The following is a 13,245-nucleotide window of genomic DNA, read 5'->3' on the forward strand; positions in this document are numbered from 1 at the left end:
TGTTTCAATATGTACCATTGCCGTTTTACATGTTAATTATTCCTTAAATGTTTACATCAATAAGAATAATTTCTGAGAGAAGGAATCTGAAAAAGTTTTCTATAATTTGCATAAAGGCATTAAAATTGGTTATTATTCATATACTTTTGTGTTTTATGGCAACATATGCTCCCCTATTTTAGAAATGCACTGATGCACATTTCTAATTTTGGTGCAGAGGATTTTAGTTGCGGTCTACTTTCCTGAGAAGCTGCTGAACTTTGAAGAGCAGGTGCTGTGGCGGAGGAATATCGCTGCCACACGTGTGACAGGGCCCCCTGATTACTGTGACTCGGGTGTTTTGCTGGTCTGCCATAGGACACAGCAACCCCCCCTTAAAGATCAATAAATCTTTTGTCAGGGTTTCTCCGCATTAATCAAAACCAAAACTTTCCCCATGCGACTCTCCGCGCCCTGTTGATCAATCAGCTCTGAGCGGATGCCGGCAGACGGTTTGTGGTGAGCTCTGTCACTGAGCCTGCGCGGCTCAATGTGCGCCGACAGGAGGAAGACAGACGCACGGTTGTCTTGGCTGAAGGTCGGTCCTGGTGGCACCGAGGTCCCGCAGGGCACACACGGTACACAGGCGCACAAGTGGCGACTCGGGGGGTGGGTGGGGGGGCTGTACGTGAAACTCAAAGAAGTCGGTATGGACGGCAAAGGCACGCTGAAGATGTTCACAAGAAAAAAGCGTGAACTCATGAAGACGCCATCCATCACGAAGAGGAGCAGAGCAGGAAGCCCCGGGCCACAGAGCAGCGCCCCATCCGTGAGTACAGCATCACTTCTGTTTTCTGCAGCTCTACGCACTGCCCCTGTCAGATGACCACCTCATGGACACTTGACACGAGCGCATATTGCAGCAGTCTGTGGCAGAGCATTTTCAGTTTGGGTTCTTTGGCAATAGTAAGCTATAGAGTTACTTCCAGTGGTTTTCTGTCAACCAGATTATCTGCACAATCATTAAAGGAAGTATATGGGTGGCACTGAGAAAGACGCAGTCGACGTCTGTTTGCCTTTGAACTGAAGAGTACTTGGGTGTATTATGGGGGCAAAGTAGATCTGAAGGAGTTATGTTGAAGCGAGGGGGCAAAAGCTACAACCCTTACTCTACTGGACAGAGAGTTAAGAAAAGTGAACCTAAAGGCAAAGAAAAATTGGACATACTGCCTAACAAGCACGGCGCATGGCTCAAACAGGTATGTCCACCTCTACTCTTCTCTGTGTTTACTGTAACCAGAAAAGGCCCCTATGTTTGAAATAGACCCTGGTTCGTCAACATTAAAGCAGGCACTATCAAGTGAACAAAATGAGACTATATAGGTATTTATGTATTAATAATTAGGCCTCATTAGTCATTGGCAACATCTGTAATTAACAAAAATCTGTAAATATAACTGAAAGTGCTCTGAAATATTTATAGTATTTTGTGCTTTTTGACACGGGGTTTGGTTCACCCCACCCTTCAGCTGCATGGAGTCAGGAAGTGTTACACAACGAAATACAGGATCTTGTGACAGATCTCCTGTGTTTACCAACATCATCAATGTCTGTGTTTTAGTTCGTCTTACATCAATTTGTATCACTGTGCCAAATCCAACCCCAAAAGATCACAAATGAGTGAATTGTTTGAGAGGTTTGCATCTTGACAGGCATGTGCACGCCAGTATTTGCTATCCAGGAAGGTATTGATCTCCATAGGATATTGACTGGATATTAGGGCGATCAATTAATGACATAGCTTGTCATGTGTAGGTCATCTTTTCATATTTTGTTTAGAGTTTTTGGACTTTTGTATAGTACATTTGAATTTACTGTAAGAAAAAATGGCAATATTGGTGTCATAATTGAAAAAGCTGTGCATCTCTAGGCATGATATAAATAAATGCTATTTGCTATAAGTTTAACAATAGTGACACCAGAAGGAAAAGATTACTTGATTTATTCTTATGTCCTTTCCAGCTATCCATTCTTCAGGAGCAACCTCGTAAAGATGCCGGAGATGCTGCTCTCTCTTCTTCACCCAATGTTCCCCCCTCCACTCTCAGCCCAAACACTGCAGGCCTGTTGGACCCCTCCATGTCCTGTCCCGGGACCCCCAGTGTCCAGCACAGTAAGATGCAGGGGATGAACTGTCCCTCTCCTGTGGGCACACTGCGGAGGCCTACTTCACTCAGTAGGCATGCTAGTGCAGCAGGTTAGCATCAACAATGGGCTAATATCTATTATTATCTGTTATTAAAATCTAATAATATAACATAATGAACGTGAATTTCAAATGCAAGAACTAGATGTACATATATCATTCATTAGCTGCTATTGGAATATGCTTTAAACAATATGTGCATACAAAATATATTTGTATAGCACATATGTAAATGTTGAAACAAATAATGAAAAAATGTTAAAGCCATTTCCCTTATGTATACAGAAACCCTAATTCCACTGTAATATACTATCAAAATACTATGACTTTCAGGTTTTCCCCTACAGTCATGGGTGTTCACTCGGGGGCAGGCGAGGGGTGCTCTGACCCCCACTGCGCAGGTGGACAGTCCTGAGAGCACAGCCCTGGAGGTGGAGGACATCCCGGCTCTGCTCCGGGATGTGGCACGCTTCGCTGATGCGGTGGATAAACTCAAGGATGTGGTAATGGTCGAAGGTAAAGAAATGTCCAGTAATAAATTTATTTTAAAAAATTTAGTGCTTACTCATTGATATGGACTCCATGCTGTTTCTCTTCATAAATGTGAGTCAGTAGATCAGTAGAATAAATTATCACAATCACAAGTCAAATAAGCAGATTGTTTTATTTACCAGTAATTTGACATGCATATTTACTTTTCCTCTGTAGAAATGAAATTGTGGATGGCCCCTTTAGGCCATGACAATGACAAACCATTAGAAACAATAACAAACTCTTCAAAACACTTTCCAATGGGTGCATTTTAAGATTTGTAGTGAAGCAAAAGTTGTTACAGGACACAAGAGAAAGACAGGAAGACATGAGCCTGACTTGAACTCTGATCTCACTTCATCAAATGTGCTTCAATGGGTGAGTCATAGAAGCGCCATCTTGAGTACTTCACTGCATGAACTGTAGTCAACAAAGTTTGCTTTGAAGTTGATGGATGTGTAGAGCAGCATTGCTTGTATTGCTTTGTAGTCTCATTAGTGACTGCATGACACTATTTTTACAGTTATAAATTCCTCTACAAAATACTGCATGTTTGCCAGTTATCAGAACAATAGTGTTTAGCCTCCCTCTTCCCTGTTTGGTTTGACAAGGGCATCTGACACGCGCCTGTCTGTATGTGGGTAATAATAAGAGTCTGCAAAAGTCTTAGAGTGTTTCCGGAGCACCCACACGTGCCGTCTTTTGAAAAAAGAGAAGGCGATATCTGTCTATTAAAGTATAAAAGTGAAGCTGGAAATATTGGGGGGAAAAAACAACAGTGCTAAATTTGAAACTAATCAGGAAAAATGCTTTTAAAAATATTTTTCTGTACCTAATCTGTCTACTGCCTGTATGAGAGCTAAACAGGAAACCGTGATGGATAGCCTTTGACAGAGTGGCTTTGTCCACACTTCCTCCTCCTCTCAGTCTGTCTTAATCAATCTGACGTAACAATGTTTTCCTTTATAATAATGTACTATTTTATGATGACTGTTTCTGCTACTGTTTTTATGATAATATATTTAAAATTATCAAACCTTTTTATATGTTAGACCCACTGACATGTCTCCTAACCACTGATTTGTGTAAAAATGCTGTTGTAGACATGTATGCCAGTTTAAATGCACCATTTCAAATAAATCCATGTTTTCGACCTTAAAAATAGCCACATCCTCCTGTCGCTGTGGTCAGGTCAGTCTGGCCTTTTGAGTTCATGCTGTGTGGACACTTCTGTGATGGAGACAGATTTAAATAAAGAGGGGCGAGCTGACCCCTGTCACATTAGCACTGGTTCTAATTCACATCATGAGGTGGTTCAGTCATGCACCACATCTCTCTAGCTTTTCTAAACACAAGTGTAATGGTGTATCAGAGAAAGCACTTGTTTTTCCACAGTAGTAGTTATTCATTGAAATTAAATGTTTAACTCAAAAAATGTGGTTAATTCCATAAATAGCCTGTAGTGTAGCCTTCAGGTACTTCATTTTGTTTCATAGTAATGGTTGAATATCTTCCCCTGTGTCCATGTACACAGGTAAGGAGAGCCAGCGTCCTGTAGCCCACGAGTGTTTGGGAGAGGTCCTCCGGGTGCTGCGGCAGGTCATTAACACATACCCTCTGCTCAACACTGTGGAGATCCTCACCGCCGCCGGCAAGCTTATATCCAAAGTCAAAGGTCTGTCTAATGTACTATTCTGTTTCTACAAAGCAAGTTTTGTGTTACGTGATCTACATTAAACGCTATTAATGCTGTCTCAATAAATTAGAAATGAACTGCACTGAACCGTGATCTTTCAACGGCAGTTCAAAAAGGGAAACAAAAATACACAGCAAGGCCTATTGAGTCAGTGGCAAATCTGTGCAGGAGATATTATTAAATTACTATTATTACTCAAACTACATATGATATTTACTCTGGACTCGTGTCTAATATAAAACATGTATTGATTTATCTAAACGGGGTGTGTGAGAACTGTTGAATTTTCCCCCTTTGTGTATTTTAGTACATCAGTGAGATTAACAGTCTACTGAATTAAGCTAAATTCAAGCATGGGTCTAATTGTTAGGTTTCCACTATGAGGCACCCAATGAAGCAGACAAAATGGAGTTTGAGAAAGCCATCGAGACCATTGCAGTTGCCTTTAGCAGCAAGTGAGTATAACATTTATTTTCCTTAATATATCTTCAATAGTGTTTTCACCCATATTTTGAAATTCTAATCTGCTGAAAAGGTTACTGATGACCAAATTCATGTTAGGTGCTTTACAACCACAAAAATCAGGTAGTCGGTGCATACAGAGGCCCGTTGTTGGGAACAGCAGAGAGAAGTACAGTGACGATGGTGACACATTTGCATGAGGCAGAGCTGAAAACAGGAAGTGGGTTTCGATCTACACATTGTGACACAAAACCAAAACTGCAACACACTGGAAGCTTTACTAAACTAAATCTAAAAAAGCTTTGGCTAACATAATCAGTTTTTTTTTTTACTATTATAAGCATGGTGACAACCTTAACACTTGTGGTCACTTTGACATTTGTGGTCTTTGCTTATCTCATTGTGTGCCCTGTCTTATTTCTTTGGTAGTAACTAATCTATAAAATGTATGTAAAAATCCCCAACTTAACTGGTACATTGCTGTTTGTAAACATACGTATAACATGTGCCATTTTGGGTGAAGACTTCAGTCAAAGAGTTTAGAGGAAGTGAGTTGGCTGAGACGGTTGAAATCTGCCTGACATGTCTGTTTCCTCATAGTCTCTACTACTCACTTCAGTACATTTACATAATATATTTACATTCATAGCAACATTTATACTTTTTTTTTTTTGAAGATGGGTATGTTCATTATTTACAGGTTTTAGTCTTTTGTCTGTTTTTGTTACATTTGGTTGTTGTATTTTACTTTTTGAAATGTAATACCTCTTTCAGTTTCAGTAGAATGTAAAAAAAATGGAGACGAATGGGGTACACACTTAATCACTACAACATTAAAGAAGACTTAATTGTGTATTTTCTCGGTTATATTTTAATTTTATTTGCTATTATGTCTGTGATTCTCTTAATACTCTTGTTAAACACTAGCATGTCTTTTCCAGTGTGTCTGAACTGCTCATGGGAGAGGTAGACAGCAGCACCCTGCTCTCACTACTGCCCACAGAGAAGAGCAGGGTGAGACTTTCAAAGCAACTCTATGTCCATGTCTAATTAAACAAAAAATATAATTATGATTTTTGTTCTTTTTAGTCAATGGAAAACCTATATGCTGCTGCCGGCGAAGCTGGTCAGTTCAGGGGGGATCTACAAGACATGGGTATGTACACCATTATGCTTGTTACAGACTTTATACACCTAAAATGTACATTTGTTACATGTGTATAGCAGTTTTATTTTCATTAGAAGCACAAAATACTACAATGACATTTGATAAACTGAAAACAAATGTGCATGTGCATTGGATGATTTGAATGCATGTAGGCCGGGTGGAGGAGGTAGATGTGATCCTCCAGCGCAGTGAGGGAGGGGTGGACTCCGCTCTGCTCTATGCCAAAACCATCTCCAAATACATGAAGGATCTGATCAGCTACGTAGAGAAGAGGACCTCGCTTGGTAAGTCAGTGCACACAAAAAAGTTCAGTGTGACTCAATCAAGGCAATTTTTGTATGCCGTAAATTTTGAGTGGAACAAAATAATCCATTTCTTTTAGTCAGCGCTAACTGTTGTTTAACTTTGTTTTCCCAGAGATGGAGTTTGCAAAAGGTCTCCAGAAATTATACCAGTCCTGCAAACACAGCATCACACATGTAAATATTATTTTTATACTTTTTTATAACATATCACACACAGTGAGCCAGCATTAGCGTTATGAGATGAATGCCTTTTCCTACTCTTCACCCCCATTTCACATTGCTTACTGTCCTGTCCCAATAAATCAAATGCATTTTTTCTTCTCCCTGCAGCCACACATGCCTCTGTTCTCCATCTACTCTTTGGCATTGGAGCAGGACCAGGAGCAGAGTGTGGGACTGCAGCAGGCCAACACCACTCTGCATAGCCAGACCTTCATACAGGTGTTTTACCAAATATTGTTTTATGTTATGTTTATTTTGTTAGTGTCCATGTTTTAATATTTGACTAAAGGTATATCTGTTTGTTGTCCACACAGCCCTTGATGCAGCGTAAACAAGAACATGAGAAAAAAAGAAAGGATATCAAGGAGCAGTGGATTCGAGCTAAAAGAAAATTGGTATAAGTCATGTATAGTATTACCTTTTTATCTTTATCCACTTCTTACATCAGAAAATCTGACATTTTTCCTCCACTGTGATCTTGAAGATTATCATATAGGATTACACCGAAAAATTTTTAAAACTATGTTTAAGGGGACATTTAAAAGTTGTTATTGCTTAAATAAGCCCAAACTAAATTAAAGTGCTTCCACTGTTGTTTCATGTTAGGTCTGATTGTGGTATTTTGTGAATAGTTGGAGTGTGAGGTGAACTTAAGGAAGGCAAAGCAGTCCTATGCGGCTCGCTGTGAAGAGTACGAAAAGGCCAAAGCAGCAGCCAGTCGAGCCGAAGAGGAGGGAGCAGGGTCTACCGCCAAAACTGTGGAGAAGAAGAAACGCTTGGAGGAGGAGGCTCGCAACAAGGTCCTTATCAGCTCCAGACACCAGCCATAGTTTGTGGTTGTTTTGATAAATATTTCTAGCAAATTTAATTTGTACTGCTTTGGATTGAGTTGATGGGGCAGACATTGTAGAGTCATCTGAGGGTTAAAGGAAATGTAATGTCTCACATCAGTTGTGAGATGTGCGCTGTAGTTAAAGTTTTATTGCATGTGTTCAGACTGATGAAGCAGAGGCCACGTACCGGACATGTATCGCAGACGCCACAACACAAAGACTGGAACTGGAGCACACCAAAGTCACTGTCCTCCGACAACTGCAGGATGTCATCAAGCAGAGTGACCAGACACTGCGATCGGTCAGAAACACACAGAGCATTACAGTTACCAACTAATTTGATTATTAAACATAATGTTCATGGTTTGGTCTTTTAGACTTCTACAGTTGGTCGGAATATTTTAACCCAATATTAGTTGGTCATGTTTATGTAATGTGAGTGATACAAGAAGTTGAAACGCTTCTAATGTTTTATTTTTCAGGCAACAATCTCGTACTACCAGTTGATGCACATGCAGACAGTGGCTTTGCCAGTGCACTACCAGACTCTGTGTGAGAGCAGTAAACTGTACGACCCGGGACAGCAGTATGCTGCTCACGTCAAAGACTTGCAGCTGCCCGAGCAGCCCCCCGTCCATTACACCTTTGAGACCTACTCCCCCAGCTCCTCCTCACAGTAATATACCTTTAAAACTGTAGGCTTGTCATTTAGTATCTTTTGTGAAATTATTGACACTGTCTTGTTGTATGGCAGCCATGGCCATAGGCCGAGAAATGATAGTTTCAACACGGAGCCTCCAAGTCACTCTGAGAGTCCAGCTACTCAACAGGACAAGGAGACTGAGGCACAGAGAAAGAGTCAGTTCACTAATCTTTAATAGTTCATTATTTGGCTTGATAATGAATAGTTCATTACTCAAGGGCTTGACTTTACACTTTGCTTTAGGACAAGGACACAAATCCTGGGGCTCGACAGTGAGTGACGACAGTGTTGGAGGAGAAGGTCTGGACTCTCCAACAGCTAGCACAGGTTAGCTCAGTCTTTTGTTCTTAAAAAAAAAAAGTGTATAACAAAATAATAATTTAGGATTATTGTATTGTAAAGGTGACATCAGTAAAATCCCCCGAACATCCTCTACTTGCACGGTCTCGTCTAATGAAGATGTGGATGAAAAAGATGGAAATGTTGCTTCATTTGAATCTCCAAGTGAGTTTTTTTTATTTTTTTATTCTTATTTAATTATACTATCTATAGTGTGATAAATACACTATTAATATTATATGTAACGACTAATTAAGGTTTAATTTAATTCCGGATTTTTTTCTGTTTTTTGTCAGATATCAATGGTATGGATCCTGATGTGGTTGTGTCTACCAGACCCTTTCGTAACATTGGTTTATCTAAAGCTGCTCAGACACACAGACTCAGAAAACTCAGGACTCCATCCAAGTGCCGTGAATGTGACAGTTATGTGTATTTCCAGGGGGCCGAGTGTGAGGAGGTTAGTCCATGGAAAGACTGGTTGAATTTTGGTTATAAATATTTATTAAATCACTTTTATATCACTGCTCCCAGTGTTTCTTGGCCTGTCACAAACGCTGTCTGGAGACTCTGGCAATTCAATGTGGCCATAAGAAGCTGCAGGGCCGTCTGCAACTGTTCGGGAGGGAGTTCTCTCAGGTGGCTAGCTGTGCCAGTGACGGCATCCCCTTCATTATCACGAAATGTATCTCAGAGATCGAGAGAAGGGCACTTAAAATGAAGGTGAGTGGACAAGCATATTCTACATCCTGGTATTTAGAATATCTACTCAATGTGTGGTTACTTTATAAACACAACTTTTTCTTTATAAACACAACTTTTATATTTACAGGGCATCTACAGAGTCAATGGAGTCAAGACTCGTGTGGAGAAGCTTTGTCAGGCATTTGAGAACGGCAAAGAGCTGGTGGAGCTGTCCCAGTGCTCTCCTCATGACATCAGCAATGTGTTGAAACTTTACCTTAGGCAGGTGTGTGCTATTAGTGATATTTACTTAACAATTTAACCACATGAAACAGTGTATTGTACATAGATGACTTAGCCAACTTTTACCCATTAAGGACTTTGGCAAATTGGCAATTATTTTGTAATTTTGTATTTTCACTTAGTTTTAAGTATTCATTTAATATACAATCAGTGCCTTTCCTCCTCATCAATATTATATAGGGGGCTGTCATCTTGTTTCCTAACTAACCCAGGGGGCAATTTTGAAGAAATTAGATTAGCCTGATGTGTGCTCTTATGTACCCAGTTGCCAGAGCCCATCATGCCATTCCACCTATATAACCACCTGATGGGGCTGGCAAAGGAGAGCCTGCACAGTGACGAAGCCACAGAGGGGGAAGAGTCTTGTGGTCCCACTGTTGGAAAAGGTCCCGAGCTGGTCGACCTTGGCCCAGATACTGATCCTGAGATCTTAAACCTCATTGAAAAACTGAAAGAACTTCTGAAGGAGCTGCCCAAGGCCAACATCGCGACACTGCGCTACATCATACGACACCTCAGACGGTAAGTACTACATATTATACATTTGTTTATCTCCTCGTGATCCCATTAAAGTAAGTAGGTAGTAATAAGTAAGTTAGTAGATAGGTAATGGGTAGAATCTTTATTTGTCAGAGGGCAATGGTGCATAATACTCTAAACACACACAAATGTTAAGATTCCAATTTATTCATAACATTCATTAGTTTGGCGGAAGAAAGTCAGAGGATGCAGTAAAAATTGGTGTCAGAAGACAACAATACTCTATTTATTATTTGAATTCCATTCAGGATTGCAGAGCTGGAGGAGGATAATAAGATGAGTCCTAGTAACTTGGGTATAGTTTTTGGACCGTCCTTGATGCGCCCACGTCCCACCGGAGCCACAATCTCTCTGTCCTCTTTGGTGGACTATCCACACCAGGCCCGCATTGTGGAGGCCCTCATCGTATTCTATTCAACCATTTTTCAGTCAAAATTGTCAAACAAAAGTGGGCGTTCTGCATCCGTGTCAGTTCAACCAGTAAGTATATTTTGTAATCACACTTGATTGACAAATTGCATTCATGTGCAAAATTGTTTATCATTTTGCTTATTTAGAGCGCCATAATAGATGAGAAGTCTATGAGCTCCCCTGATGAAGAGGACAAGGTGGGAGAGGAGAAAGAGATAGAAGACAAAATTAAAACAGAGGAGGGGTGCAGTAAGTTTATTTGCTTATATTTTACTCTGTACTGATTTCAGTCTGAGTTGACAGGCAACTATTTAGTTTTGATGTTCAGGATGAATAGTTTGTTCCATTTGACACCATCTGACATTTTCTGATTTTCAAGGTAGTTCTTTGGGATCGCTAGGCTCCAATGAGCAGCTCTCGGACTCTGAACTGGAGGAGGAGACTCAGGTGACTCTGAGCCGGACTCTGGTCAAACAGGAGAGTGAGGCCAGTCTGGACGAGGACCAGCTCAGCTATCGGGACAGTTTAGACATGTCCAGTGTCTCTGCCTTTCACACAGATGCTGAACCAGAAGAAGACAGTCCTAAATGTGAAGAGGCACCAACTCCGCCCAACTGTTGTCCCCCTGAAGAAGATACTCCAACTGAGGAGGAAGTTGGTGCGTCTTTGGCCAATCTCAACCTGAATCAAAACAACAACTACCCCTGCTCCCCCGTTCTAAACCTGCCAGGGCTACCTCTGGCACCCCTTGGCGGGAAGAAGTTACCCCTTACAAGGAACAGGGACAGTGAACCTGAGTTTGTCTGAAATTATGAAGAAAATTGTGTGAATGAGCTAAAGGATTTTTTAGAGACTAATGAGTTTTTATATTTTATACATGTGTATCTGTTAGACTGTAAGATCTATGCATTCATGCTGTTGACTTCACATTTGAATGATGGGGAAATGTTTTAATCCACAAAGTTTAATTTTGCAGTACTTAAAATTTAATATTTTTCTAATGCTGAAATGACTTGTTCTTGTTCATTCATTTTAATAAAACCCAAATTATACCCAGTGTTTTTCTTGAAATGGAACAGGGGTTGTCCTATTTTATATTCACCACAAAATGTGTAACCATCCCTCTGTCTATTCAAATAAAGCCAACAGTGCTTCAATGTGCAATTGACATGGCTCCCAGGGAGTAACAGTACCTTTTTCCTTCTAAGTGTTTATATTTTGTCATGTACTATTGGTTTAGTATGTATTCTAATTGTATGCTTTGTTTAGATGCATAAGATGATTGGTGAAGTGTTTATTACTAGTTTTTATTTATAAAATTCTTAAAAAAAAAAGTTTATAAACAAGACAAAATTACTGTTTCAGACACATCACTTTGACGTCCTCTGATCCTCCTAGATGATGGATAATAAAGTTAAAAACAAAAGGAAAATAGATTTGACAACATTCCTGTAATGACTAGTGACATACCTCCTTCACTGTACCAATCTATATGTGATGTACCTTCCAGCCGTCTCACTGGGTCGGATAATCTTTACTACCTGAAATTCAATTACAAAAATCAACGATGTTACACTTTTGACCACGCAGAAAGTGCAGAATTACAATTATGGTTAACGACGGCTACACAATTTGAATTAGGCAAATATTACTTGCCTGTCCTCTTTTTAAACCAAAGTAACGTGCAACAGGGTCCCCAGCCTGAATCCTAGGTAACTGACTTTCCTTTAATTTACTGAAGAAAAAAAATAAGGAAAAACAAACATGGATGTGACTACTTCTGTCCAAAATGATTTTTCATAAAGGATACTATCTCGCTAGGAGTTCAGTCACTTCCTCTTTTGTCATTACAATGTGTTCTGGAACAAGCTGAAACAAATGAAATGTATTACATTTATAAAAGGAATTTCAAATTCAGTATACATGTCATTATTTCTACACAGGTAAGTTTGTACATTGGTGTGTTGCTCACCTCATGCTCTGTGATGTTAATAAGCAGTTCTTGTTGTAAAAACTGCTCAAGTATATATTTAGGGGCCATGTCCACTAAAGACTGATGAAAGAAATGTATGATTACAATGGACAAACGATATTTATAGATCATAGAAGTAAGTCACATACCTGCTTTGCTGATGGTGTCATACCCATCTGAACGACTATAATGGCGCGTGTGATGTTTTCTTCCTGCATCCTCTGGCAATACATCTTTATGGTTTTGATTCCAACTTTAGGTTCCTCTGAAAGTGAATTGGAACAGCATGTTAGATGTATTCTCATTTCTGTATTCCCGATCCCCTCACTGGGTACATCGAGTTTAACCTACCAGGAAAGAACACAAACATTTGGTCTGTGGGGTCGTCGTTGTGCGCCACCAGCACCGTGAGATCTGTCCTCCTCGGGCGACCCTCGCTGGGCTTGTCTCCAAACTGACTCTTGAATTCATCCAAGGTTTGGTCCAACTCGTCTTGTGTCACCAGGTACCCTCTGTCGTGACAGAGCTACACAGAAACAAGGACGAGAAGCGGCGCATGTTACTAAAATTGTAGTTGGCGGAATACATTATGATCTGAACTTAGATGCGTAATAAATCCACAATTCTAAGTACATCACTGAGTAAAATGCTAAGCTAAAATAACAAAGCGAAGCGACATATTACAAAAAAAACTTGTTTGTATATCACCTGCATGATAGTTTTACGAATCTTCCACAGTCTGTAGGTCTCCTCTTCGTCATCCATATTTCCACAAATGTATTATTTATATAATATAGAGTAAATCTTTTATTTTTAGCCTTTGCTCGAACAGAGAGCGACACACGCCGTAGCCAGTGAGTAGTCGCGTAGTGATCACGTCACAATGAAGGT

General features: G+C 40.1%; 2 protein-coding genes across 4 annotated transcripts; one reads left to right on the forward strand and one right to left on the reverse strand.

Moving 5' to 3' along the window:
* The first annotated feature begins 362 nt into the window (after nt 1–362).
* On the forward strand, nt 363–11,434 carry arhgap45b (Rho GTPase activating protein 45b). 2 transcript variants are annotated; one of them, XM_020940095.2, is made up of 24 exons: nt 363–808; nt 2,002–2,236; nt 2,519–2,701; nt 4,251–4,391; nt 4,783–4,867; nt 5,816–5,888; nt 5,964–6,030; nt 6,195–6,326; nt 6,460–6,521; nt 6,678–6,788; nt 6,884–6,964; nt 7,202–7,369; nt 7,566–7,703; nt 7,885–8,078; nt 8,157–8,260; nt 8,349–8,432; nt 8,508–8,609; nt 8,741–8,904; nt 8,979–9,167; nt 9,277–9,414; nt 9,697–9,953; nt 10,220–10,451; nt 10,529–10,631; nt 10,762–11,434. In XM_020940095.2, exons 1-24 carry the CDS (start codon nt 530–532, stop codon nt 11,187–11,189), a joined length of 3,750 nt encoding a protein of 1,249 aa, XP_020795754.2. In that variant the 5' UTR covers nt 363–529; the 3' UTR covers nt 11,190–11,434. The 2 variants fall into 2 exon arrangements, with proteins under 2 accessions (XP_020795754.2, XP_020795753.1); XM_020940094.2 differs by lacking the exon at nt 363–808 and adding an exon at nt 842–1,238.
* Nucleotides 11,435–11,668: 234 nt separating this feature from the next.
* Nucleotides 11,669–13,235, reverse strand: polr2eb (RNA polymerase II, I and III subunit E, b). 2 transcript variants are annotated; one of them, XM_020940117.2, is made up of 8 exons: nt 13,063–13,235; nt 12,706–12,880; nt 12,504–12,619; nt 12,355–12,435; nt 12,193–12,251; nt 12,039–12,117; nt 11,853–11,923; nt 11,669–11,776 (listed from the first exon to the last, which is right to left on the reverse strand). In XM_020940117.2, the coding sequence occupies exons 1-7, from the start codon at nt 13,117–13,119 to the stop codon at nt 11,858–11,860; spliced, it is 633 nt and encodes a 210-aa protein (XP_020795776.1). In that variant the 5' UTR covers nt 13,120–13,235; the 3' UTR covers nt 11,669–11,776; nt 11,853–11,857. The 2 variants fall into 2 exon arrangements, with proteins under 2 accessions (XP_020795776.1, XP_055020477.1); XM_055164502.1 differs by having other exon boundaries at nt 11,853–11,919; nt 12,035–12,117.
* Nucleotides 13,236–13,245: the final 10 nt, after the last annotated feature.

The sequence above is a fragment of the Boleophthalmus pectinirostris genome, unplaced genomic scaffold, assembly GCF_026225935.1.
Source record: "Boleophthalmus pectinirostris isolate CB_2022bp ecotype Guang Dong unplaced genomic scaffold, ASM2622593v1 HiC_scaffold_7, whole genome shotgun sequence".
NCBI lineage: Eukaryota > Metazoa > Chordata > Actinopteri > Gobiiformes > Gobiidae > Boleophthalmus > Boleophthalmus pectinirostris.

What these genes read in the sequence shown, in the direction of transcription:
- arhgap45b (XM_020940095.2), top strand. Translation starts at nt 530, where the DNA reads ATGTGCGCCGACAGGAGGAAGACAGACGCACGGTTGTCTTGGCTGAAG. An exon ending in TAGGCATGCTAGTGCAGCAG is followed by an intron (nt 2,237 to 2,518) that starts GTTAGCATCAAC and finishes TATGACTTTCAG; the next exon opens with GTTTTCCCCTACAGTCATGG. An exon ending in GGATGTGGTAATGGTCGAAG is followed by an intron (nt 2,702 to 4,250) that starts GTAAAGAAATGT and finishes CCATGTACACAG; the next exon opens with GTAAGGAGAGCCAGCGTCCT.
- polr2eb (XM_020940117.2), bottom strand. Translation starts at nt 13,119, where the DNA reads ATGGATGACGAAGAGGAGACCTACAGACTGTGGAAGATTCGTAAAACT. An exon ending in TGACACCATCAGCAAAGCAG is followed by an intron (nt 12,436 to 12,503) that starts GTATGTGACTTA and finishes TTCTTTCATCAG; the next exon opens with TCTTTAGTGGACATGGCCCC. An exon ending in TTAACATCACAGAGCATGAG is followed by an intron (nt 12,252 to 12,354) that starts GTGAGCAACACA and finishes CATTTGTTTCAG; the next exon opens with CTTGTTCCAGAACACATTGT.